Here is a 26,989-nt window from a genome sequence, read left to right as displayed (position 1 = left end):
GTGGATTCTTAACCCACTTTGCCAGTTAAGAAGTCCCTAGACAGTTTAATTACGTGTCTTAGAGAAGATCCTTTTAGGTTGAAATTCAGGGGATATATCCAAATCCTCTACAGTTTGGGGAAGACATTCTTTCCTTAAAGCCATTGTTTCCCCTTGTCTCTGTTGTCATTTTCTGGGATGTCAGTAATATGTAGGTTGTTTTCTTTAATGGTATCCCACAGTTAAGGTATGCTCTCTTTCCTTTTCCATTCTTTTTTCTTTTTTTTTAACCTCTGATTGGTTTATATTAAAGGACTTGTCATAAGATTTTTTTCTTCTGCTTTATCCATTTTTTTGTTGATGCTCTCTATTTCACTTTTTTCCCATTTCATTTCACTGTATTCTTTTAGAATTTCTGTTTGGTTCTGTTTTATGATCTCTGTCTTGCTTTTTTATTTTAATTTTTTTTAATTTATTTTTTATTTTTTATTTTATTTTTTTCTGTCTTGCTTTTGAACTTCTTATTTTGTTGATGTATTGCTCTCATTGTTTTCTTGAATTGTTTCTCTGGGTTTTCTTCTAGTTTTCTGAGCTTTCATAAAATAACTTTTGAATTCTTTATGGCACATTGCCCTAAAGATCTCCATGTCTTTGGAGTTGGTTACTTGAAAGTTACTGTGTTCCATTGGTGGTATTGCGTGTCCTTCGTTTTTCAAATTCCTTGAAGTCTTGTGTCATTTTCTTTGCATTAGAAGAAGCAGTCACTTTTCCAGTCTTAACTGTCCTCAGCAAAGAAATACCTTCTTTCATCCCTATGAGGGATTCTGAGGCTTTCTAATACCTTTTCTATGGACATGCCTGTTCCATCCTTTTTGCTCCCTCTTTTGAGGGAATCCTTAGATTGTATGCCTTATTCCTATTCTGCAAAGCCAGCATGGGTGCTGAGAGCCTCAGGTTTCCTTTATCCAGGGCTGTGCTGAATATCCTAATTGGTATGGTTTCTCGCAATCCCATTGAGTCAGACCTGCTCTTGGTACTGTTGACAAGACACAACAGAGAGCCAGCCATACGATGGGAGTGTGTATGGGTAAGGCAGGTATGGGGGTGGAACAAGCAGGGGGTCCCCAGCAGTTCAATGGGTGGGTTTTCTGATAGAGTTGTGAAGCAGGAGGATCATGTTCCTTTGACGCCCCGCAAGAACCCTGGCTACTGTTCTCATAGCCCCTAGTCCTGTAGCCAGTATCAGTATTCTGGATGTGGCAAACAAAGTGGATCTCTTTGACAATATTCTGCACCACTGAGGTAGCTGGGTCCTCATTCACAGGCCAAGAAGGACTCTCTTGGCACTGAGCTGTGCTGCCTTGGGGGATGTGAGTAATGTGAAACCATTCTTACTGGCTCCAGTGCATCCAGTTTCAGATTTTTTGCTGAAGGGAGTTCTGGAATTTCTCCACTGACTCTTGAACTTCCACAAAAGCTCACTTATCCATGGATGATTGTCTCAGTCAGTGTTCTTTGGAGTGAAGACAGTAGAAAACTCTTATTGCACCATAATGAATACAAGTTCAACTTCTTTTTTTTTTTTTTTTTTTTTTCTGCGGTACGTGGGCCTCCCACCGCTGTGGCCTCTCCAATTGCGGAGCACAGGTTCCGGACGCGCAGGCCCAGTGGCCATGGCTCACGGGCCCAGCCACTCTGCGGCATGCGGGATTCTCCAGGACCGGGGCACGAGCCCACGTCCCCTGCACCAGCAGGCAGACTCTCAACCACTGCGTCACCAGGGAAGCCCTAAGTTCAACTTTTATTAGAGATAATGAGATTGATTTCTGTAGGGAAACTTTAAGATACCTTAAATAAGATATCATTTTATTTTTTATTACTATGCTCGTAAGATATTTTCTCATTTATCCTTTTATAGTCACATATTGAAAAAAGGAAAAGAAGTACAAGCTAGAAAGTTTTGGGAAGAGGAAGCAGTGACAACTTATTTAGAGGAACTATCTTTTCCATTTTTTTATGGTTGAAAAAATATTACTGTACCTATCATAGCCTTTTTATTTGAAGCATTTTGAATAAATGTCATAAAATACATTATATTTTGAAAATAAATTGGATGTCTTAGGGGTGGCATGTTGGAAATTAATTTTTTTATAGTATAAATTACAACTGAGTAATTCTTACTTGCATAGTTCCTTAGAGACTGTGTCAATATCAAACATTAATAAGAGATATAGGGACTTCCCTGGTGGGGCAGTGGTTAAGAATCCGCCCGCCAATGCAGGGGACACGGGTTCAAGCCCTGGTTGGGGAAGATCTCACATGCCGTGGAGCAACCAAGCCTGTGCACCACAACTACTGAGCCTGTGCTCTAGAGCCCGTGAGCCACAACTGCTGAACCCACATGCTGCAGCTACTGAAGGCCATGCACCTAGAGCCTGTGCTCCACAACAGGAGAAGCCTGTGCACTGCAATGAAGGGTACCCCCTGCTCACTGCAACTAGAGAAAGCCTGCATGCAACAATGAAGACTCAGTGCAGCCAAAGATTAAATAAATAGATTAAAAAAAGAGATATAAATAACCATGACATATGCTTAAAAAAAAAGAAGAAGAAAGGGATAATCGTGCTCTGGAAATTCAGCAGCAGAGGAAGTAGTTGTTTTTAGCATTTTCTTCATGAGGAAGGACATGTAGGGGATAAATTAGTGCAGGAATAACACGTAAAGGTCATTTACATAGAAGAAATCTGAAACCAAGGATAGAGTTTGGGTCTTATGGAGACTTTGGATATTTTTGTTTGGCTGATGAGAGAGACAGAAACAGAGATTGGGGTAGTGGTAGAAAGGAGGGGAAGATGAAGAAAAATTACGAGAATAATGGAAAGGTTGTCAGAACCAGATCTTAGAGGCTTGTAAGCCAAGGAGATCAGATTTTATTTGGAGAATCAGTAGGGAGTCATTAACATGTTTTGAATTGAGGTCTTACATCATTTAAAGTATGCTTTAGAAAAGGAAGAAGTTTACACTCACATGTATAAGAGAAGGAGAGAGGCATACCGTTCATGAAGGACCACGTAGGGTAAGAAAGCAGAGGAGAAGAGGAGATGCCATAGTCCAGAGCGTTAATTGGGATTCTATAGGGAAGGAATGGGCAAGGAAGAATAGGTATACTAAGTTTAGGATTGGATAGTTTGAACAATGTTAGTGGCCTCTGGGCTATAGGAACTGTCCCTAGTTGTTTGGAATGTGGCCCTGGGTTATTTTAGAGTAAGGAGAATCTTGGCTTAGTAAATTTGGTGGTTAGGGGTGTGGGCTCTGATTGATTGGTTTTTATATCAAAGGTGCACTCACAGGGAGACTATTGCTGTCAGTAGGTAGTCCCTCCAGGATCAAGGTCACAAAAGAGAGAGAAATATAGTTGGTGCACTACATTACTTGCAGTCTTAATAGTAACAATTTATATGTTGTCAGCAAAAATGATAGAGATTAAAGAAGCTGTATGTGATAGCACTGTTGAAGGTGAGTTAGAAAGTGAGAAAGTGGCGATAGGAAAACCAATTAGGAAGTGTCTGTGGTACTTGCAACATAAGTAAATCATGGCCCCTAATAAACCTCCCCTTTCTACTCCCTCTATCTCCTCACTTGCTTTTTAGGCATGTGCTAGGTTCTTCATATTTTTGTTTTTTAATTTTTCTTTTTTTTTTAAACTGGCTATTTTTTCTACCCTAGGCCATATTTTGTCGATGACCTACCTTCAGGTTTCATGTTTTTATGTTATTGTTTCAGTCACCAGGAGAGAGAGAGAGAAACTCTTGCTTGTGGTTTCAGACATCCTATAGATGGGACTTTGATTTTATTGTGTAAAGATGAATTTATTTTTTAACCTTTCAGCTGGTACCAAGTTATTCGTGGCCTGGAGAATATACATATACTTTGAGAATTATTTCTGCAACTAGATGGTCAATTAAGGGAGGTCACTGTAAGTTATATAGAAATCTTAAGAAAGTTTACCATTGTAATGAATTTTGAATTTTTACCATTTTTGTAATTTATTGGTAGGAGATTGTAGACTATATTAAATTTAAAGATGTAATAAAAATCTTTTAGGAATTCCCTCAGTATTCCACAAAATGTGTTAAAGTTGAACCTTAAAGAGTCATGGCTGTTTATGGAAAGGAGGCTGGAGGGAGTTTTCTGGGGTACAAAAAATGTTTTATATCTTACTCTGAGTAATGCTAATACAAATTTACACAAATATAAATTTATTAAGCTAAACACTTAAGATTTATGCACTTTAATAAAAGAAACTAGTGAAATATAGCAGAAAAAAAACAGAGAACAAACTAGTGGTTACCAGAGGGGAGAGGGAAGGAGCAAAATAAGGTAGGGAATCAAGAGGTTAAAAAGTAGTATGTATAACATAAATAAGTTACAAGGATATATTGTACTACACAGGAAACATGGCCAGTGTTTTATAATAACTAGAAATAGAATAACCTTCAAAAATTGTGAATCACTGAAACTTATATAACAATTGCACATCAACTGTACCTCAGTTTAAAAAAAGAAAAAAATTTCTGCACTTTATGTAGAGTACAATGTAACTAAAACAAAGAGAAAAACCCCAAAACACTGTCAACATGCTTGAGTTAACTTCTCGTACGATACAGCTACCCAAATATAATTGGTAATCATTATGTTCACTTTATTTTACCTTGATAGGTTTTGATAAATCAAGAAATGTGACCATTTCAGAAGTGTAAATATCATGATGACGTTTTAAGTATGTGATACGAAAAAGTTAACGTTTGATATACTTTATTTCCCCGTTTAGGAGCTGTGACTAATGAGAATCAAAGGCCATGGATGAAGATGAACTTGAATTACAGCCACAAGAGCCAAACTCATTTTTTGATGGAATAGGTATATCTATTTCTTGGGTTGTTCCACTTTCCATCTGACAAATTTGGAGTTACCAAGAGGATGTATTGCTAGATCTGTATTGATTTATCCTTAGGTATCTTGTTTTCCTCTCAAAATCTCGTTGCCAACTCAGTCTGTCAGTAATACCATCAGTATCAAAGTCTTGTTATCTTTATTCTAAATTTTCTCAGTTTACTAAGTCCTATTAGTTCTGACTTTGAAAGTGTTTCTTGTTTATTTCTGCTGTTACTGGTTTTCTTTTGTTGCTGTAATGCATTTCCACAAATTGAGGGACCTAAAATACATCAGTTTGTTACCTCACAGATTTGTACGTCAGAAGTTCAGCTACAGTGTGGCTAAACTTGGTCCTTGTGTAGAGTTTCACGGAGTGTTGGCAGGGCTTCATTCTTTTCTGGAGCTAGCAATCCAAACTAGTATTCATTCTGATGGTATAAAGTTTTAAAGAATTTTGTGAATCTCCTTTCTGTGTCATTGGCATTTACCTTATTAGAAAAGAAATCCATCTACATATCCTTCCAAGATAATCCCACTTGTTTTTGACTTCTGCTGAGATGGTTGCAGGACAACGCCCTAAGCTCTTTAGATGCATCCTACTTTGATTAAGGAATCTGTGAGGCACACTGTTTACAGCCTTAGAAAGACATTGTATGACTGAATTCTCAGACCTTTTGCTTTGTCTGAGATTATAGAAGAGTTGTAGTCAGAAACTACTTTTCCTCTAAAAGGTTCTTTCCTGACAGCAAATCACCCCAATTTTAACTCCTTTTTTCTTTGTCATCTGTTGATGCTGAGAATTTCCCCAGTTGTTAAGTCCTGCTACATTTTATTTATTGGTTCTTCCACAATTTATCTTCTTTTCTTGAATTTACCATAAGCGGCAAGAACAAACCAGGTCACATCATCAACACTCTGCTGAAATCTCCTGAGCTAAATATCTGAGTTAACTGTTACAAGTTACGTTTTCCATATAACCTCAGGATACAATTTTGCTAAGCTACTTGTCGCAATGTAACAGGTTTTTCCTTCCTTCAGTTTTGAGTAACATGTTTCTCACTATCTTTTGAGCTTTTACTAGCAGTGTCCTTAAAGTCTAGATTTGTATTAACTGTCTGTACATGGTGACTTAGGTATTCTGTAAATTCTTTTAAAATTTTTCTGCTTTGGTTGTTTCTTCCTTCTGAGTTCTCACTAGCATGAGTTGTTAACATCCATATTTCCATTACTGGACTATTCAAGGGAGTATCAAAACCATTACACATTTGTAGGTATTTGTACAGCAGCACTCCACTCTGGTACCAAAAATCTGTATTCATTTCTATTACTATTGCTCTGCCAAACATTAAACAAATGTAGCTGTATAACATAGTAAAATTCTTCATCTCATGGTTTCCATACATCAGAAGTCTATCACCACATAGCTATGCTATTTGGTTTGGACTTCATGCGGCTGAAATCAAGGTGTCAGCAGGGTGTTCGTTCCTTTCTGGAGCTTCTGGGGTGAAACTGATTCCAAGCTAATTCAGGTGGTTGGCTAAATTCACTTCCTTAACAGTTGTAGGGCTTAGGTGCCCATTTCCTTGCTGGCTGGCCTTTGCTCCTCACAGCTAGTGTTCCTTCACTTGCTTTTCATGTGCTCCCCATCCTGCCCCACCCAAAGCAATTGGGCATTGAATCTCTCTCATACTTAACGTTCTGCTTCAACTCTCTAATGCCAGCCTAAGAAATTTCTCTGCTTTAAGGGTTTATGTTTATCTAGTAAAATTACCCTATTTAAGGTTCATAACTTTAATTATATCTGAAAAGTATTTATGGCATTAGCCATAATGTGATGTATTCACAATTTCAGCCATTGTGGCATGGACATTTTGCAAAGAGGGTAGGGTGGACTAAATGGGCTGGGGTGGCTGTATACCACACTGCTCTTCATGCCGGTTCTCCCACTTAGCCCAGGCACTATTATCTCATTCTTAACTTATATTAAATTATTTACCTTGAAGTTAGTTTCTTTTTTTCACTACCTGTACCAGTAGAGTACTCATTCTAAAATAACACATGGATGATGTCATTTCTCTGTTCTTCGATGTCCAGGAGATAAAGTATAAACTTGAAATTCTCTGTTTTGATAGTGTCCTACTTATACAGCCCTGTTTCTCAAAAGGCTTTCTGAAAGGAGCCTTCTGCATCAGGCAGATGGAATCTTGCTTCATTCCTCCAACTGCTCAAGGAAAATTATATTCATGAAGTTTTAACAGTGGGGAAAAAAGTATTGACATTTACAGATGGTTCTAAGTACATAATATTGTAAAGTGATTTACACAGCTATTCTTATAAGTTAAAATTTTAAGAATTTTACTCATTGAATTTTATATGATCATATTGCCATATATTAAAGCAACAGTAATTAATTTTACTAAGAAACATGAGGATTTTTAACATGCTTTCTAAATCCTGTGTGTGTGTGTGTGTGTGTGTGTGTTTCTTAAACAATTTGGGATAGTCTTGACTCGTGGTAATTTCTATTTGATAATGGTAAATACATCTTTGGACACTTGAACATATTGAAGTATAATTAATGTTCTTGAAAGAGAGACTGTAAGTTCCTTGGAGAAAAACACATAGGATTTACTAGCTTAAAGCCACAAGCCACAAGCAAGCCTGGGCATGGGTCAAGGGGTAGAATGAAGGGCTTTTTCATTTTAGCTCTATTTATTTAGACTATGTTGTTTGTCTGTCTATGAACAAGTCACTTAATTTACCAGGTCCTCCATTTTTACATGTCCTAATAATAATGAAACCTCTCATTACAGTTTTTCAGAACACTTCCCTTACATTGCCATTTGATCATTACAACACTCCTGTGAGGTATGCACGACAGATATTACTGTCCTCATTTTACTGATGAGGCAACCAAAATTCAGAGGTTAAATGACTTGCCCAAGGTTACAAAATGAATGTGTCTAAACTGTGCTCTGTGATTTAGACCTTTTAATCAGTGCTGTTGCCACTAAGTGCTTTCACAGGTATGTTTTTAAGATGCAGCTTAAAGTCATCTATTGCTTGATGTGAATTATTAGAGACATTGAAGACAAATTATTACTAAGCTTTATGTTGGAGTTTTATAGAAATTAAAGAAGACATTTTCTTGTTATTTTTTCTATGTGTAATGAAAGTGGGTATTAACTGGTTTAAAGACTCCTTTTTACTATTATTTTATTATTCCTTGGCCCTTGTTGATCATTTTTGTTTGTTGAAGAATCTGTTTGTTTCTCGGAGGGCCTGCTTATTGACACATAGGCATTGGGTTAGGCATCTGCTTAAATTCAGTTTCTCTGAGTCATGACCAGGGACACTAATCAGCCAAGTAGCATTGTAGTTAAGACTTCCATGATTGCTTTTTACTGGACCAAGAGCCAAGATACCAGATTTGTTTTATTTTATTTTATCTTATGTTTTTGGTAAGGATATTTTACTTCTTTTCCCATTCATGGCATTCATTCAGTACATGTGCTGTGCAAGCAACTGTGTGTGATCTTGGTGAAGTCATTTAATCTCAGGGGGCTCCAGTTGATTCACCCCTCCACCTTAACTACAGAATGGAGTGAGTAGGGTTTCTTATATTCTGAGGAAACTGCCTTGGAGATGGAGTGTACGGGCTTGGGAAGAGGCTAGATGGAGGCAAGATACCCTGGTGAACTCGGTCAGGCTGCACAGCAACTAACCTCAACCTCCACTGCTCCAGTGCAGCTGTACTTTATTTCATCTTCTCTATCCACAGAGATTCTTAACAAGTTGTCTTTCTTTCTCCTTAACTGTGTAGCATTCTATCTCACTTTTCACTGATGCCCAGCTCCTTTTATATGCCAAATTCAGAGGATAAATTTAGAGGATAATTTCTAAATTTCCAGTCATTAAAGAATAATGGTGGAATATTATACCAGAATAGGGTGAGACAATGAAATTTTTTAAAGGAAGGGAAGAAAAGAAATATATATGAATGATTAAAAGTAGAAAACTGTGTTGAATGAGTTGGGGGGGAAAAGAAAAGAAATGGAACAGACAGGAGGGAAAATGGTTCATTAGTTTTCTGAACTTGTGTTACTTAATTTCATAATTATGGCTTAAAATTTTATTTTGGTTGCCTGGTAACTTTAATGTTTGTTTGTTTTAATGAATATTTTTCTTTTGTGACTGCCCTGCATTTTTTGTTTTTCTAGTATTTCTTTACATGTTAATTGGTTAGCGTTGAATAAAACCGTGCTTGTGTTAAAATCTTTTGTTTCTTATATGAATCAGATAGATTCCCTCTTTATTCCTTAAAGCTATTTTAATGTTTGAGAAAGCCAAGGATATAGTCTGTTCTCCTGGTGGAAATTAAAGAACATTTACATCATTTAAGATAGCCATTCATGCCTACCTGAAATTTGTCGTTTTAATTTTTGTTTTTTTAAGGAACTGATGCTACACACATGGATGGTGATCAAATTGTTGTGGAAGTTCAAGAAACGGTTTTTGTTTCAGATGTTGTGGATTCAGATATAACTGTACATAACTTTGTTCCTGATGACCCAGACTCAGTTGTAATCCAAGATGTTATTGAGGATGTTGTTATTGAGGATGTTCAGTGCTCAGATATCTTAGAAGAAGCAGATGTGTCTGAAAATGTCATCATTCCAGAGCAAGTGCTTATTACCTCAGATGTAACCGAAGAAGTTTCTTTAGCACATTGCACAGTCCCAGATGATGTTTTAGCTTCTGATATTACTTCAGCCTCAATGTCTATGCCAGAACACGTCTTGACAAGTGAATCCATACATGTGTCTGACATTGGACACGTTGAACACGTTCATGATAGTGTAGTTGAAGCAGAAATCATCACTGATCCTCTGACAACTGATGTAGTTTCAGAAGAAGTATTGGTAGCAGATTGTGCCTCTGAAGCAGTCATAGATGCCAACGGGATCCCTGTGGACCAGCAAGATGATGACAAAGGCAACTGTGAGGACTACCTAATGATTTCCTGTAAGTGTTGGGGTACAGTGATTGTCCAAGGTGTTTTTGAAGGCTGTCTTTCCTAACTTACATTAGGGTGATGTTTTCTTTTTTTTTTTTTATGGTACGCGGGTCTCTCACTGTTGCGGCCCCTCCCGCTGCGGAGCACAGGCTCCGGACGCGCAGGCCCAGCGGCCATGGCTCACGAGCCTAGCTGCTCCGCGGCATGTGGGATCCTCCCGGACCGGGGCGCGAGCCCGTGTCCCCTGCATCGGCAGGCGTACTTTCAACCACTGCGCCACCAGGGAAGCCCAGGGTGATGTTTTCTTGACTTAAATTTATATAATGTTAAGATAAATCTCATAAGCCTATTTGCAATATTGTTTTAGTGTGGTTCCTATAAGATAAGCTGTAATTAAGGAAAGTGAAATGATACAAAAGTAAAGAGTTATTTATTTCTACATAAGGTTGTAATAGAAAGATAAAGGCTGCAAAGAATAGGACTGAACTATATGAAATCGTGAAGGATGTAATTAGGCTGTTACTTCCCTTATTAGAATTACCACCAAAACTTGAAAGGGTTTCAGTTTGGAAAAAAATCTTCTCTCTTTATAATGCACTCACTTTTGCACTTACTTTTTCCCACACCAATGTCTCTTTTCCCTTTGGAGTAATAATTGTATTTTTAATAATAAATTCACTTTTGCATTTGGAATTATATTAGTATAACACCTTGAAATAAAGTAGTCATGTACAAGAGCGTAAACAACTAATTTATGTAGATTTTAGATTGATTAGAAATTTAATATCATTGTTTTACATTCTGCTCACTACTCCTTATGGAATGCTGGCTTTCTTCATTGAGCGTACTTTTTTTAATCACCCAGGACATAATTAGACATAGTTTTGCTTATAGCACATATCATAGTCATAATAATTGTTAGTAGAATGCCTCGATAGGTGTGTGATCTTTCTGACTCCAGCTTTTAAATATATTCCTTACATTAATGGAGTTTCACTTTGTTGGCTAGTTCCATTATCTAGCTGTTGATTTAAACAACTTGGTTATCTTAAATTAGCAGCTCATAGAGATAGCTAGGGTCTTTAAAATCAAGTTTTAGTGTACAGGTGGAGTTCAGACTGTTCCCACTGACTCTGAATATAAGTCTTTTTCCCTTGTGTCTTTGAGCATAGCACAGTAAAATTTACTGCACACATTTTTGGGGCAGAGATAGTAGGCATTTATATGTCTCTAGTGTGATCAGGTATATCATCATCGTGGCCCAGCTTTATGATAATGATAATTTTCTACATTCTACAGCCTCCACTGCTCCAGTGCAACAGCACTTTTTTCGTCTTCTCTATCCACAGAGATTCTTAACAAGTTTTCTTTCTCCTTAACTGTGTGGCATTCTATCTCGCTTTTCAGTGATGTACTGTTTGAATTTTATACCACATACATGGATTACTCTTTTAATAAAAGTAAACTAATTGGCAAAAAAAAAAGCCACTGTGAAAGCAACAATAAGAATAAAAATAAATAATTTATTATCAGGAATCTTTTGATCAGGCTTTAGAATATTGCAAAAGTGAAATGGCAAAAAAATAGAATTAACCATGATTATGGAGAAAATTGATAGACACAGGAGACAGAAACTAGGAGATAAAACCCAAATACAGAAAAATTCAGTGAACTTTTTAAATACTTAAAAGACAGTAAACCTTGAAAACTAGACAGAATTGGCTCATCACATACAAATGATCTTTCCTCAAAAAGAGTAATGGTGGTTTTCTCATTAGTAAACATGGAGGCTAGAAGGCAGTGGGATAATACAGTCAATATGTTGAAGGGACAAAGACGGTCACCCAAGAATTCTATATCTAGCTAAAGTTTTAAAAATGAAGGAGAAATTGACCTTCCCATATGAACAAAAAAACCTGCAGTAATCAAGACTGATCAGTATTAGTATAAGGATAGACATATAAATCAATGGAAGAGAATTGACAGTGCAGACATAAACCCATACATCTCTGGCCATTGATTGATACACTGATTTTTCACAAAGGTTTCAAGATAGTTCAATGGGGGGACTCCCCTGGGGATCCATTGGTTAGGACTCTGCACTCTTACTGCCAAGGGCCAGGGTTTGATCCTTGGTTGGGGAACTAAGATCCCACAAGCTGCGTGGTGAGGTCGAAAAAAAAAAAAAAAAGTTCAATGGGGAGGAAAAATAGTCTCTTCAACAAATGATACTGGGATCTCAGAATTGGAGAAAATATTTGTAAAGCCTGTATGTAACGGTCTAAGAATCAAGGATATTAACCTTTTACAACTCAGTAATAAAAAGACAGATAACCTGATTTTAAAAATGGGCAGAGAACTTGAGTAGACATTTCTTCAAAGGAAAAAGCGTAAGTATATAAAGGATGTTCAACATTGTTAGTCATGAGGGGAATACAAATCAAAACCAGAGTGAGATACCACTACAGACATTCAGATTGGTATTTTAAGAAATGGAAAGTAAGAAGTATTGGCACGAATGGGGAGATTTTGCATCTCATAAATTGCTGGTGGGAAAGAAAACGGTGTAGCCACTTCAGAAAAATTTGGCAATTCCTCAGAAAGTTAAACATGAAATTACCGTATGACACAGCTATTCTACTGCTAAGCATATACCCGGGAAATTTTAAAACATGTCCACACAATAGTTTTTATACAGATGTTTATAGCAGCATTTTTAATGCTAGTAGCCAAAACATGTAAACAACCCTAATGTTCATTAGTAGGTGAATTGACTTTAAAAATGTGGTATCACCATACATTGGAATTTTATTTGGCCATAAAAATAAGAGAAGCATTGATACAGTCCACATCATGGATGAACTTAGAAAGTTCAAAAAATAAGTATATGAAATGTCTAGAATAGGTATATCTATAAGGACAAAAAGTAAATTAGTGATCGCCTAATCTAATTGTGAGATAGTTGAAGATGGGTTGGTAAAAGAGTACAAAGGTTATCTTTTGAGGGCGATAGAAATATTCTGGAATTAGATGGCGATGATAATTGCACGACTGTGAATTTATTAAACACCACTGAATTGTGCACTCTACTCACTATAAAAGGGTGACTGTCATGGTATATAAATTTTATCTCAATATTAAAAAAGAATCATTGAAATCATATGAGGCAATACATTGTAAAAAGAAATTAACAGAATGATAAAACCGTCAAGTCGTAATGGTAGTTACGTTAGTGAACTTTTAGAGGATAAACCACAAAATACTCAATACCATATGATAATCCAACAGGGTCTAAAAATTCTGAGGAAACTATAGTTTAAAAATTTTATACCCAGCCAACTTGTTCTTCAAAACAAAATGACAGATAAGTCATTCTCAGGTACCCAAGATTTCACAGACATTAGGACTCATGAGTGGTGGGGGTTTGCTATTCAGTAATTAATAGAACAATTAAATGAAATACATCAGTAGAAATATCTCAGGAATGGAGGGAAAAACTGGTGTTAATTTAAAACTAGAGTTTGGCGTTAGCAGATGCAAACCGTTATATACAGAATGGATAAACAACAAGGTCCTACTGTGTGTGTAGAACAGGGAACTATATTCAATATCCTATAATAAACCATAAAAGAAAAGAATATAAAAGTTATGTGTGTAACTGAATCACTTTGCTGAACAGCAGAAATTGACACAATGTTGTAAATCAACTGTACTTCAGTAAAGTAAAAAATAAAAGTAGACTAAACAAATGTATATTTGAAGATCATGCAACAAAGTAATTATGTACAAAGTATTAACTATAAAGTATTTTGGATGGCATGATGTATAAGTGTGTTAATTTCTATCTCTCATCACAGATGACAGTAGATAACTGTCCTTAAAATATGATAACCATCTAATAACTATAATACTTTTCCAAGAGGGGTGTTTTAAAATCTACATTTATTGGGCTAATAGACATTTACTTGAAGACCATCACTTATACATTTAGCAAATGGATGTTGAATAGTTACGATGTGCCAGGCAATGTTGTAGGCTCTTGGGATTAGTGAATAAAATGAATGGAAGTTCCTTCCCTTCACAGGGAATGCCTTCTAGCAGAAGTGTACAGGCATAAAATTAATAAGTGAATTATGTGTGTATTAGAAAGTGCTTTGAAAAAGTTAAAATAGCCCAATAAAGAAGATAGTGAGTTGTTATGCTCAGGATGCCTAGAGAAGATGACATTTTATGAAAGACTTCATTTGAGTTTTCTGGTAGACATCAAAAAGGAAATGGATGTGCTAAACTGAGTTCAGGAGATAGTTCTGGGTTAATGATATAGATTGATATAGATTGAGAATTCTTAGTGTATAGATGAAATTTAAACCGTAAGGGTGAGATCACCAAAAGAGGGATTGGTTATGTATAAAGGAAAGAAGGCCAAGAATGAAAAGGCGTGAGGTTTTTAAGAGGCAGGGGAAAAGGAGCAGCTATGACAGAAGAATCAAGAGTGTAGGTCAAAGAAGTCAAGAAGGAAAGTCAGTCACAGAGGAGAGTGAACATCTGTGTCAGATGCTAGTGCAAGTCAAATGAGTGCTGAGAATTGGTCATGAGTGACTTTAGTGAACAGTTTTGGTGAAGTTTGGCAGAAGCCTAAGTGAAGTGAGTTCAGAGAATGTGGAATGAGAATTGGAGAAATGAAACTTGCAGAAGTGGGATCAAGATAAGGTGGTTTTATCATTGTTGCTGTTTTACAGAGAGAAAGCTTAGTTGTTTGCTGAAAGGAATGTTCCTGTAGAAAATGATGGATAAATTGATGTAAAAGATAATTGTTGAACAGTACAGAGAAAATATAAATTAGTGCTCAAGTCAGAGGGATTGCTTTTAAATAGGAGGAGTACAAATAGTTTATGGTAACATACAGTAAAAATAGAATTTATGGATTTAGTTGTTGTCAAGCGGGTAGAGCCAAATTTAGTGGATTTTTTTTAATGTTTCACTTGTTCTTAGGGAAATAGGAAGTAAAATCAATTGGTAGGTAGTGTTGGAGTTTTGAGGAAAAAATGTGAAATATAATCCATTCACAACAGTTTATGGTCATGTATTTGAAAATGAAACCATAAGAATTATGTGATTTTTAAAAAAAATCCAGATGTAGCTGCATAGATAATAGGTGCAAAGACAAAAGTTACATTCAGCAGGGGTGTGATTCTGCAAATCAAATGGTCAGATGAAGTGAGAGAGGGCCATAGGAATTGGGAGAATATTCAAGGGACTAGAATGGTGAACGTGAAATTAAATTGGCTTTATTGTTGAATTTGTTGTTTAAAAATAACGTTATAGGGCTTCCCTGGTGGCGCAGCGGTTGAGAGTCCGCCTGCCGATGCAGGGGACGCGGGTTTGTGCCCCGGTCGGGGAAGATCCCACATGCCGCGGAGCGGCTAGGCCCGTGAGCCATGGCCACTGAGCCTGTGCGTCCAGAGCCTGTGCTCCGCAATGGGAGAGGCCACAACAGTGAGAGGCTCGCGGACCGCAAAAAAGTAAATAACGTTATAATTTTCATTTAAAACATTTGTGTTCATTCTTCCATTCTTTTACATGTATACATGCATAGAGAAATATCTGAACAGTATTCTTGTAACTATTGATAGTTTTAGGTGATGGGGTTAGAGCCTAGAATTTTGACCACTAAGTCCCCAGGGAACTCCCTTTATTGCATATTTTTAAAAACGTAGAAGCAACTAGAAGGATCTTTTACAGCTGCAGGTGAATATGTGACATTTTGCAATTCCAAAATTATTAGATTTTACAGTCCTCAAGAGTTTTATGGTTACCTACAGATTAACATTTATAAAAACATCTAGTGTGAATTTGTAAACACAGGACATTAGGTTTTTCAGTACCTGTTTAAAATGACTTTTTATAAACTTGCCAAAAGAGGGCAACTTCATCTACAAAGTTCTTAGAGGTTAGTTCTCCAAAGAATTATACATTTATTTTGGATTGTCCTGCCTGGTTTGCTGAGATCTCCAGCCCCTATCTCAGTTTGACATTCCAAAGTCACCTTTAAGAACATAATTTTAATTGTCAGTCAGCTGGATATGTCATTAAAAAGACCGCTAGGGCTTCCCTGGTGGCGCAGTGGTTGAGAGTCCGCCTGCTGATGCAGGGGACACGGGTTCGTGCCCCGGTCTGGGAAGATCCCACATGCCGCGGAGCAGCTGGTCCCGTGAGCCATGGCCGCTGAGCCTGCGCGTCCGGAGCCTGTGCTCCGCAACGGGTGATGCCACAACGGTGAGAGGCCCTCGTATCGCAAAACAAACAAACAAAAAAAACGCTATTACACGTCCGACCAGAATTAAGGATATAATGCCTATTTTTTCCTCACGAACTGTATTTATTAAATATTGTAAAGATATTTTAGTTAAATTCAGGGTTTAGGGAAGGGGAGTGTGTGTGTTATTTGTTTATAATTGCCAAGAGTTTAACAAGCTGGGATTTTTGACCCTTGATATTATTAGGTTCATCCTGTACCAGCTCATTCTCCCTCACTTCTCAAGTTCTTAACCCAGTCTACCTTTCTCTTACTTTTAAACCAGAGTCCTTTGCCTCCTCTTGTGTATATCTGGTTGAAACCACCAGTCAGGACTTTTTTTCTTGTTTTCTGCATTTCTAGCTCCTGTCCCCCCAAAACAGGCTAGCTACATTGCTATTGCTGTTTGCTTCTGGGTATCAAAAATAATAGTGTTTACCCTCCTGTATAAGGAAACTGCCTTCATTTTTGCTCCTAGTTTCGTCTTCTCCCTTTCCTTCTGAGGTCTTGATCCAGCAGATTCACCATGCCCTCTTAATTCCAGCCTCTCACTTTCTTTATTACCTATAGACTTTGAGCAGGCTTAAGTATTTTTATCAAACAGTAATCTCCTTGATCCTGCAACCCATTCTGATTACTGCTTCTTTATTCTCCTTTTTTATACTAAACTTAAAGAAATTTACATCCTATATAGAATTCTCCACCCACTTTTGTCTGACCCCATATAGCATTCACTAAAACACTTTTCACCGAGAATATCAGTGACCTCTGGGTTACTATAAACCAGTGTAGATGTTCCTCCTTGACTTCGTATGTGTGTTGTGTTATTCTGTGTGCCATAGTAGGGTTTGCACATTGGTAAAAATATTTCAGGATGCTGTTTGAAAGCAGTTTTATGTTAAGTAATTTATTGGGGATGGGGATGGTCTTGATTTGTAATAAGAAACTAAAGTGTTGTATTTTCACTTGGGAGATACTTAATTTATCTGAATATTCTACGTAAGAATATTCTATAATTCTATGTAAGAATTTGATTAGACAAATGAAATTTTTAGATCTTATAGAGAACATGATGGGGAATTTGGAGAAGTTATTTTAAAGATATCAAAAGCTGAATTCTGTCTTTCTAAGCCAGTATTAGGAATTTAAGACGTAAAATTACATAGTGGTCAAAACTATCACCATGCCCTTATTTGAGTTGTGCTTGAGTCATGAACTTACTCATCTGATCGCTACTCATGGAAAAACCACCTTCTGTTAATTATACCGTTTATGGATTTTTCAAAAAAATCACCTTAAATCTCATAGAATTCTTAAAATACCTAAAAGTTGATGAATGTTAGCTATGAGTCACATGGATTAGGTTTTGTATTCTGACTTAGGTCATTACCTGTGTGATCTCAGATAAATCATTCAACTTTCATTAACATAGGTTTCCTGTCCTTTAAAATTTTGGCAGTACTTTAAAACCTCCCTCCTTAAGTATTTAGTTACTAGGTAGGTAATCTCTTAAATGGTAGCTATATCACATTTTAAAATAATCAAATCATCTGTTCATCATCCGTTTTCCTACTAGAATACAAACTTCTTGAGTCCATGACTTTTTCGTATTTTATTTGTATCTCTGGTATCTAGCCCAAAGTCGCACTTATAGTTGTGATTCATTGTTGAATTGAATAAAATATAATCGTTCAACGAAAAGGATAATGAAATACGTCTAGCAGAGGAGCACCAGAAGCAAAAAGGAAATGAAAAGGCTTGATGGCAGTATTGAAGACAAGCTAAATTGAAGTCTTCTCTGGGCTTTGGTTCTGCTTCTCTCTGCTTGGTCTTCAGCTCTGCCAAATAGACCACTTGTTGTGTCTAGAGCAGAGAGAACATTCCTTCACTCTTTTTCTAATGCACACAGCGTCAGTGATGAGTTGAATAGTACTAAGTTTTTATCAGTCTTTGCCAAACTTTCTTTTGTGCCAGAGATAGCAGTGCACGAAAGGATATATTATTTGGGAATTACATTTTTGGTATTACAATTCAGAATATGTTTCTTTGAGACATTGTTTTTTTTTACTTTTGTTAATTTTCCAAATCCTAAACATAATACTGTACAAATGCTTTTTCTTCTGTTATGAAGTTTAAAATATGAAATGTTTGTTCTGTATTCCCTGAATCTCTACTATTGGGAACCATGAGAGCCTCTATTGTTAAATAAGGATTTTGGGGTTTTTTTTTCCAAAAATGTAAAACACCCTACCTTCATTAAGGCCTATAAGAGTATGTTTAAATATAGATTTGCTGCATTTGTAAGCAATGACCCAGAATGATTACTTTTATGAACTCAAGTATCTGTGTGTTTGTTACGTGCACGTATATATACCATGTCTGTAAGTATGTGGTTTTACATGAAACAGTTTGATGTTTACATTGACCATTGTAATATACGTTTTTGAAAATCATACTTCGTTTTTTTTTTTTAATTCAATTCTAATAGAAACATAAGATCAAACAGTATTCAGGAGTAGTGAACATGAGATAACACCGATAAAGCATTTATATTAAATTTAGTGCTTGCTGATTTTACTGCTAGGACATTTCCCACAAGATTTTCGAAAATATAATACTGCTTTTACCTTATGCATATAACTATATCCAAAGGTAAGGTATATCATTTCTTACTTTTGTTAGTTTCCTAGGTTACCAGCAGTTTAAGTAAAATAATTTCTACCTTTATATCTCATCTGCTTTTCGAAAATTTTCAAAATGTATTCATTGAATCTTCTGCTTTCTGGGTAGAATCATCCAGTTTTACATGAGTCAGGTTAGAGATTATGTTTGTAAAAAAGGAGTTTTGAAAATGGTAATATTTTATTTAAGCATCTATTACTATGTAATGTGTTTCCTGCCTTTTTAGTGGATGATGCTGGCAAAATAGAACACGACGGTTCCTCTGGAATGACCATGGATGCAGAGTCGGAAATGGATCCTTGTAAAGTGGATGGCACTTGCCCTGAAGTCATCAAGGTGTACATTTTTAAAGCTGACCCTGGAGAGGATGACTTAGGTAAGAGGAAACCTTCAGCATATTATACATCCTGATCAAACACTTCAGCCTAATTACTTTTTGGTGGTTTAGACTGAGAATGTTGTAATCTTTTCTGAAGATAACTTTTAGGAGGGTTCCAATATAACAGAAAAGTATGTAAAATGTAGTAAGTGAAACAGATGGAAATGAAGTCTTCACATAAATTCTTGGAGCCTTCATCTTCTCTGATAGGTGGCACTGTAGACATTGTGGAGAGTGAGCCTGAGAATGATCGTGGAGTTGAACTACTTGATCAGAATAGCAGTATTCGTGTGCCAAGGGAAAAGATGGTTTACATGACTGTTAACGACTCTCAGCAAGATGAAGATTTAAGTAAGTAGGTGGCCTTTTTGTGGGAGAGAATTTTATGTTTCTATAGGCTTTAAATTTTTTAAAGCACCAGTATTTGAAGAAAATAAGGAGCACTAAGAAGACATTATTGTACTGCTGTATTCCAAAGAAGAATATCAGTGACTCTTGATGTATGCTCAGGATGTCATTTTGTAAGCAAATTATGGTGAAAGCCAAGAAAGTGATGATTCATTGAATAAATATTTATAGTGTATTTACTATGGGAAAGTAATATTCTAGGTATGTAACATTTGAACCTCCTTTCTGTTTAATAACAAAATTGAAATAAAAATATCTTCCCTGTCTGATCTGTAAACTTGGTCACAAAAGTGCCTCTGTTGATTTTCTACTCAGATGTTGCAGAAATTGCAGACGAAGTTTATATGGAAGTGATTGTAGGAGAGGAGGATGCTGCTGTTGCAGCAGCAGCCGCTGCTGCAGTGCATGAACAGCAAATGGATAACAATGAAATCAAAACATTCATGCCAATAGCATGGGCAGCAGCTTATGGTATGTCATGTTGCAGCTTGAAGGATTGCATGGTTCTTGAACATGAATTTATTATTGAAAAACATGTTTCTAGGGTCTTAAGTTTCAGCAATATGACGTACCAGTGTAGTGATTTAAGTAAAAACAGGAAGATGATATAGTCTACCTTTTGCCTTTGCCTTTACCTTTAACAGGAATTTTTTTCGTGCCTATATTTAAGAAGTATGTAGACTTTCAAGCTCAAATTTTTTAATCTTTAGTATATGTGGCTCATGACCTTTGCGTGAGAACGAGAGAATTCATGGGGGAAAATGATGCTATATTTGGAAGCTAGGCATTTCCTACAGTCTTGTATATAAGTAAGCCCAGTAAAGCCTAGTACCTAGAAAGGGAATTTCTGTCATTCATGAGTATCATGGCTTTTCATTGTTGTAGTTTATAAAGAATCCTTAATTCTTTATAATTTATAATACTGTATAATTTTGTTTTTTAATGCATATTGTTAGGTAATAATTCTGATGGAATTGAAAACCGGAATGGTACTGCAAGTGCCCTCTTGCACATAGATGAGTCTGCTGGACTTGGCAGACTGGCTAAACAAAAACCAAAGAAAAGGAGAAGACCTGATTCCAGGCAGTACCAAACAGGTGAGGGCACACGAGTTCCACAGTGCAGCGTGCTCTGCAAGCTCTCAGTTGAAACTAGTATGTATCCCCAGAGGTGTTATGATGGCATTTTAGCTGCTAGAATACAGTAGCTTTTGTGTATTGAATTTGAAAATATAATTTTAAGAATTCACTGATATTCATGAATGATTTCCTTGGATAAAAAATAGATTTTGGATCAGAACCTATTTCAGGAAAAATAAAAATATCAGGTTATTTTAGGGGAAATGCAAAAAAAGATTACTAAAATATTATGTCAGTTAACTTTAAATGAAAAAACGGAAAAAAATCTAGGGACTTCCCTGGCAGTCCAGTGGTTAAGACTCCTCACTCCCAGTGCAGGGCACAAGGGTTCGACCCCTGGTCGGGGAACTAAGATCTCACATGCTGCATGGCTTGGCCAAAAAAAAGGGATCTGTTTCTGTCAGCATGAGGCATCATTCAGAGAGGAGCAGGACAGATACGTCAGTTGTTCATTCATATATTCCTTTTTTGTATATATTGTATAATGATTTGCATATTAGATTTTTTTATAGGTCTGGTTGAACTTTAAGTTAATGTCAGTTTGGCTTGACATAATAAAAGCTGAAATGTTGAGCTTTATGAATGATTTTCTCTAGATATCTAAATTTATATGGCTTTAAATTGCTACTTTATATATTTTAAACTAGGAATAAGATTGGTACAGTCATAATGAGGTTTCTGGACCAGGTTCTCTTTATTACTAGGTTTCTATATCTTTTGTTGAAAAACAATAAAAGGTATGTTAAAGTAATATAGGTACTTATAAACAGTGTTAAGAACACACTTTAAATGCTTGAAGAGACCAAAACAGAACTTGGATTGATCACTCATGCTCCTTTCTTTTCCTTTCTTAGCAATAATTATTGGCCCTGATGGACATCCCTTGACTGTCTATCCTTGTATGATTTGTGGGAAAAAGTTTAAGTCGAGAGGTTTTTTGAAAAGGCACATGAAAAACCACCCTGAACACCTCACCAAGAAGAAGTACCACTGTACTGACTGTGATTACACTACCAACAAGAAGATAAGTTTTCACAACCACCTGGAGAGCCACAAGCTGACCAGCAAGGCGGAGAAGGCCTTTGAATGCGATGAGTGTGGGAAGCATTTCTCTCATGCTGGGGCTTTGTTTACTCACAAAATGGTGCATAAGGAAAAAGGAGCTAACAAAATGCACAAGTGTAAATTCTGTGAATACGAGACAGCTGAACAAGGGTTATTGAATCGCCACCTTTTGGCAGTACACAGCAAGAACTTTCCTCATATATGTGTGGAGTGTGGTAAAGGTTTTCGTCACCCGTCAGAGCTCAAAAAGCACATGCGAATCCATACTGGGGAGAAGCCGTACCAATGCCAGTACTGTGAATATAGGTCTGCAGACTCTTCTAATTTGAAAACTCATGTAAAAACTAAGCATAGTAAAGAGATGCCATTCAAGTGTGACAGTTGTCTTCTGACTTTCTCAGATACCAAAGAGGTGCAGCAACATGCTCTTATCCACCAAGAAAGCAAAACTCACCAGTGTTTGCATTGCGACCACAAGAGTTCGAACTCAAGTGATTTGAAACGACATGTAATTTCAGTTCACACAAAGGACTACCCCCATAAGTGTGATATGTGTGATAAAGGCTTTCATAGGCCTTCAGAACTGAAGAAACATGTGGCTGCCCACAAGGGTAAAAAAATGCACCAGTGTAGACATTGTGACTTTAAGATTGCAGATCCATTCGTTCTGAGTCGCCATATTCTCTCAGTTCACACAAAAGATCTTCCATTTAGGTGTAAGAGATGTAGAAAGGGATTTAGGCAACAGAATGAGCTTAAAAAGCATATGAAGACGCACAGTGGTAGAAAAGTATATCAGTGTGAGTACTGTGAGTATAGCACTACAGATGCCTCAGGCTTTAAACGGCACGTTATCTCCATTCATACGAAAGACTATCCTCACCGTTGTGAGTACTGCAAGAAAGGGTTCCGAAGACCTTCAGAAAAGAACCAGCACATAATGCGACATCATAAAGAAGTTGGCCTGCCCTAACAATACTTTCACAGACTTTTGTAGAGATGTTGGCTTTTAAAAGCCAATTTTAAAGCCGATCAGTTTTGTTCACATACAGTACTGTACATTGATTTATACTGTGTACAGATAGGATTATTCCTTCTCGTTACCTTTACATTTTATTCAGTAGTGTTCTGAATCTTATTTAGTTTGTTTAATGAGGAAAAGTAGCAACAAACAAGTTGCTTTCAATAAAATAATCCCTGATTCTGTATTGAATTTTTCCATCTTAGAAGTTTTAACTATTTAAGTATTTACTTTATTCACCTTGATGGTACTCTTCTAAGACGATTAAAGATAAAAACATGATTTAGTAACTCTAAAAGTAATCATTTTGACTCGTTTTTCCCCCACAAATTCTTTGCATTAAATAGAAACATCTGGAATATAAATGGGAGATTTTACTGTCAGTTCTAATTATAACATGAGTCATTTACTTGTCTAGCTTAACATTTTCAAATCACATGACCGTGAAACTTTGCATTTGAGCCTCAACATTGAATATAGTATATTGGCTAAGTTTGTGCTTAGTTTTCATTCTGTTTAACAGGCAAAATATGCTTCTTTTTACTTTCTTTGTAGTGTTTACATTTTTTGCCAGCACAGCACACTTTTAGAAGTGGTATTGAAAGGTTTTGCTTTTTCCTGTTTTTCATTCTTCTGTCTGTACTCCTTTGTTTTAGAATAGTTATGTTCTGTAAATGAGACTTATTGTGAACTAAGTTTTGGAATTTTTTAGAGAGAAATGTGGCTCATATGATTTTGCAAGGTACCCTAAATTTTATATGTGCCTGTATGTTGCTTATTTTACATACTTAAACACACAATCCCAAATTCTAAGTCTATGATGAAAAGTATTAAATGTACAATGAACTGAAAGATCCACAGATGTATGAAGGAGCATTTTTGCCAACTTTTTATTCAGAAGGATCAAAATTTAGCTGAAGAATTAGGAAAAAAATAAGGACACTAATATTTTTATAAAGTGAAGTATTATCTTATAAAAATCTTTGGTAATTGGAAAAGAGAAGTTAATGGTATTTCTAGATAGAATGCTTTCATACAGGTTTATCTTCATACCTTAAAAATTTCTGAAAACCTAATGAGTACCAGTAGATATTAATCTCTCTGTTCAGACCGAGAAGCCTGTAAAGAACCTGTCTTCTCACAAAATAAGGCAGAGAGTAAGGAAGCGGTGGCTGTATATACTAGAGAATGGGTGCAAATTAAACTTGACAAGCTCAGCCTGCGTTTTTATTTCTTAGGCAGTTAGCAAACTTGAAAAATATTTAATACTCAAGTTGCCTTTTATTAGAAGACAGAAGTTGTATTTAAAGTACATAATAAAATGTAAGGCTTTATTTGAAATATAAATTCTTTCACAGTTTTGTTTTTTATTTGAGAGTTGAAATATTTTAAGCAGTTAGTGAGTCATAAACATAGATATAAAATGAATTCAGTTAATTAGAATTTGGTTGTGTTAATACAAATTTTGGAGAAAAGGAAACACATTTTAGGTTGCTCAAATTAGCTATTGGCACATATATACTGGCACACTGTGGGAGATTAGAAATTTTTCTTCCCTTGTGGTAGGTACCTTACAACTTCATTATGGTGCTTTCTTCTACTCCTGTAGAGGTTTTATCTTTCTCTGTGCCATTCATATTCAGAAGTTACATTAATACAGTCAGAAATCTAAGCATTTGGGGTTTTTCACAGCCACTCAAGGCTAGATTAATTTAATCTCGTTCTAAATCAAGTGATTTAGGTATATAGGAATTTAAACCTAATGCCAGCCACAGCCACAAATGGATTTTGGAACCTCTGCCTTCTTGGCCCTCATATATGTCCCCATCTGTTTTATTGTCCATCTGTTGACCTGTTCTGGAAAACTCTTATTTTTGTATGTGAGTATCTTTTAAATCTCCCTCAAATTTGTTATTCCCTGAAGTAACATAAAAGGAAACGTTTAATGAAAGTTTACATTTAAGAATTTTAAAACATTCTGTAAAATTAATATAGATAAATAATTTTATTTTAAAAATACACTGAAAGATAAAGAACAACACTTTACATCATATTTCTCACATTCTGGAGTCATAAACAGTTGTTTTGTTTTTAAGCGCAATATTGAGACCTTTAAAAGGTATTAAGGATTTGGTCAAGTTAATATAAAACATTTGCCTTTATAAAGAAAAAATGAAATTGTACTTACTGTTATGTACTGATATTAATTGAGGTTGTTTTAATTCTTAAAACAATTTGATTAGCAAAGCTAAAAAAGTATATGTTTCAGTTTAGTGTTTAAAGAGGTACCAATTTTTAGAAGAACATAAGTTATTGTTTTGTTGAAATAACCTGTCAGATATTGTATGTTCCCTCCTTTGTACACATTGTAAAATACTTAAAGTAAAATACTTAATAAGAAATTCATATAGAAGAATGTGACACTATTGTAAATGTGTACTTGAGAGTAACATGCAAAAATAAAAATCAGACTATTTTCCTGATAATCAGTGTTTAGTCTATTTGATACTAGTACAAAGTTAACACTTTCCTGAGAAAAAAAAAGTGCAGCTTTCTTAAATCTAGTAAACATAATACAGTGGACTATTTTTGTTTCCCCATTTCTTAATTCATTCTGTATAGAAGTGGAATGAATGCAAAATGTTTAATTGTGCTTCATTTTTTTGACTTGGTTGGAAATGTTCATCCTGTGAGTTAGCACGTAATATTTTAGAGTAGTTAAGAGCTAATTGGGGGCTTCCCTGGTGGCGCAGTGGTTGAGAGTCCACCTGCCGATGCAGGGAAACGGGTTCGTGCCCCGGTCCGGGAAGATCCCACATGCTACGGAGCGGCTGGGCCCGTGAGCCATGGCCACTGAGCCTGCGCGTCCAGATCCCGTGCTCCGCAACAGGGGAGGCCACAACAGCGAGAGGAAAAAAAAAAAAAAAGCTAATTGGTAAGTCCTTTTGATTAGCATGTCCTTAAAATACACTTTTTTCTTTTATCTTTACAAAACATTTGTCGTTTTCCATCTGCAACTACTTCTGAGATAAATGTCCCATGTATAAAGTGGTTGTTTTAGACCACGTAAAGTTCATTTCAGTATAAGACCACAGCAATCAATGATGGTTATTACTGTTTTCATAGCAAAAGACTCTGTCCTTGAGTTACCCTTTTGTGCCCAGTTTGGAGGTCTGTTACAGACACTAACATACTGTAGAACAGGTTATTGTCATAGTAAAAATTAGATAAAAGTTATCAGGAGTTGTCTTAACCATTCAGTATTTCTCACAGTTCCAGAGGCCAGGAAGTCCAAGGTCAAGGCACTAACTTATTCAGTGGGTGGTAAGTGCCACTTTTCTAGTTCATAGACTGCCAGCTTCTGGTTGTGTCTTCACATGGTGGAAGGAGTGAGGGAGGGAATAGTGAGGCACTGTTCCCACTTGTGAGGGCTCTACCCCCATGACCTAATCACCTCCTAAAGACTCCACCTCGTAATAACCATGACATTGGGATTCGATGGCACATAAAAACATAATTTTAGGGAGTCAAAAGCATTTAGTCAATAGGAGTTAAAAAGATTGGGACATTCAGATTTTTATTGAGAAAACTGATGTAACATAAAAGTCACTGTCTAAAAGGGTAAAATTAGTGGCCTTTAAACATTGACAGTGTTGTGTTACAATCACCTTTATTTAGTTCCAAAAATCTTAGATTTTTAAAGATAAAGATTCTGCACTTCTTCAACTGTATAGGAATATGTGTTTGCCTAATAGTTCAAACAGTAAATAATAAAAGTTTGAGTTAAATATTAAGAGAATATGGTGAATGTCACTCTGACAAGTCATAAGTCAGACAAGACAACTGCAACTCAACTGAATAACTCATTTATAATAGAGTGCCTTATAAATAACACCTAACCAAGTCTGTGATCCCCCTACTCAGATCATTTATACCCCTGTTCTCTGGAATCTTCGTTTCACTGATTTCCTTTATTTCCCACAAATGGTAGGTTATATAAGGAAAAGCATGACCAGTCAGTATCTTAAGGATGTGCTATTTCAGAATAGTGGGTTTTGAACTTTGGGCC

At 36.2% G+C, this 26,989-nt stretch overlaps 1 protein-coding gene across 3 annotated transcripts in view; it reads left to right on the top strand.

Moving 5' to 3' along the window:
* LOC309817677 (zinc finger X-chromosomal protein-like) overlaps positions 1–25,361 on the top strand; it is a 54,953-nt gene extending 29,592 nt beyond the window's left edge. For 2 of the 3 annotated variants that reach the window (XM_082646942.1, XM_082646943.1), the window contains 7 exons: positions 4,811–4,899; positions 9,370–9,939; positions 19,135–19,284; positions 19,498–19,638; positions 20,011–20,166; positions 20,652–20,792; positions 21,689–25,361. In XM_082646942.1, the coding sequence (XP_082503068.1) occupies positions 4,839–4,899; positions 9,370–9,939; positions 19,135–19,284; positions 19,498–19,638; positions 20,011–20,166; positions 20,652–20,792; positions 21,689–22,872 (2,403 nt within the window). In that variant the 5' untranslated portion in view covers positions 4,811–4,838 and the 3' untranslated portion in view covers positions 22,873–25,361. Of the gene's footprint in view, positions 1–3,867; positions 3,956–4,810; positions 4,900–9,369; positions 9,940–19,134; positions 19,285–19,497; positions 19,639–20,010; positions 20,167–20,651; positions 20,793–21,688 lie in introns of all 3 variants that reach the window. The other variant, XM_082646941.1, reaches the window with a different exon arrangement.
* Positions 25,362–26,989: the final 1,628 nt, after the last annotated feature.

The sequence above is a fragment of the Grampus griseus genome (genome assembly GCF_964374135.1).
Source record: "Grampus griseus genome assembly, chromosome: Y".
In the NCBI taxonomy this organism is placed as follows: Eukaryota; Metazoa; Chordata; class Mammalia; order Artiodactyla; family Delphinidae; genus Grampus; species Grampus griseus.
Note: the sequence above shows the minus strand (reverse complement) of the source record. Positions and strands in the feature narration are given on the sequence as shown.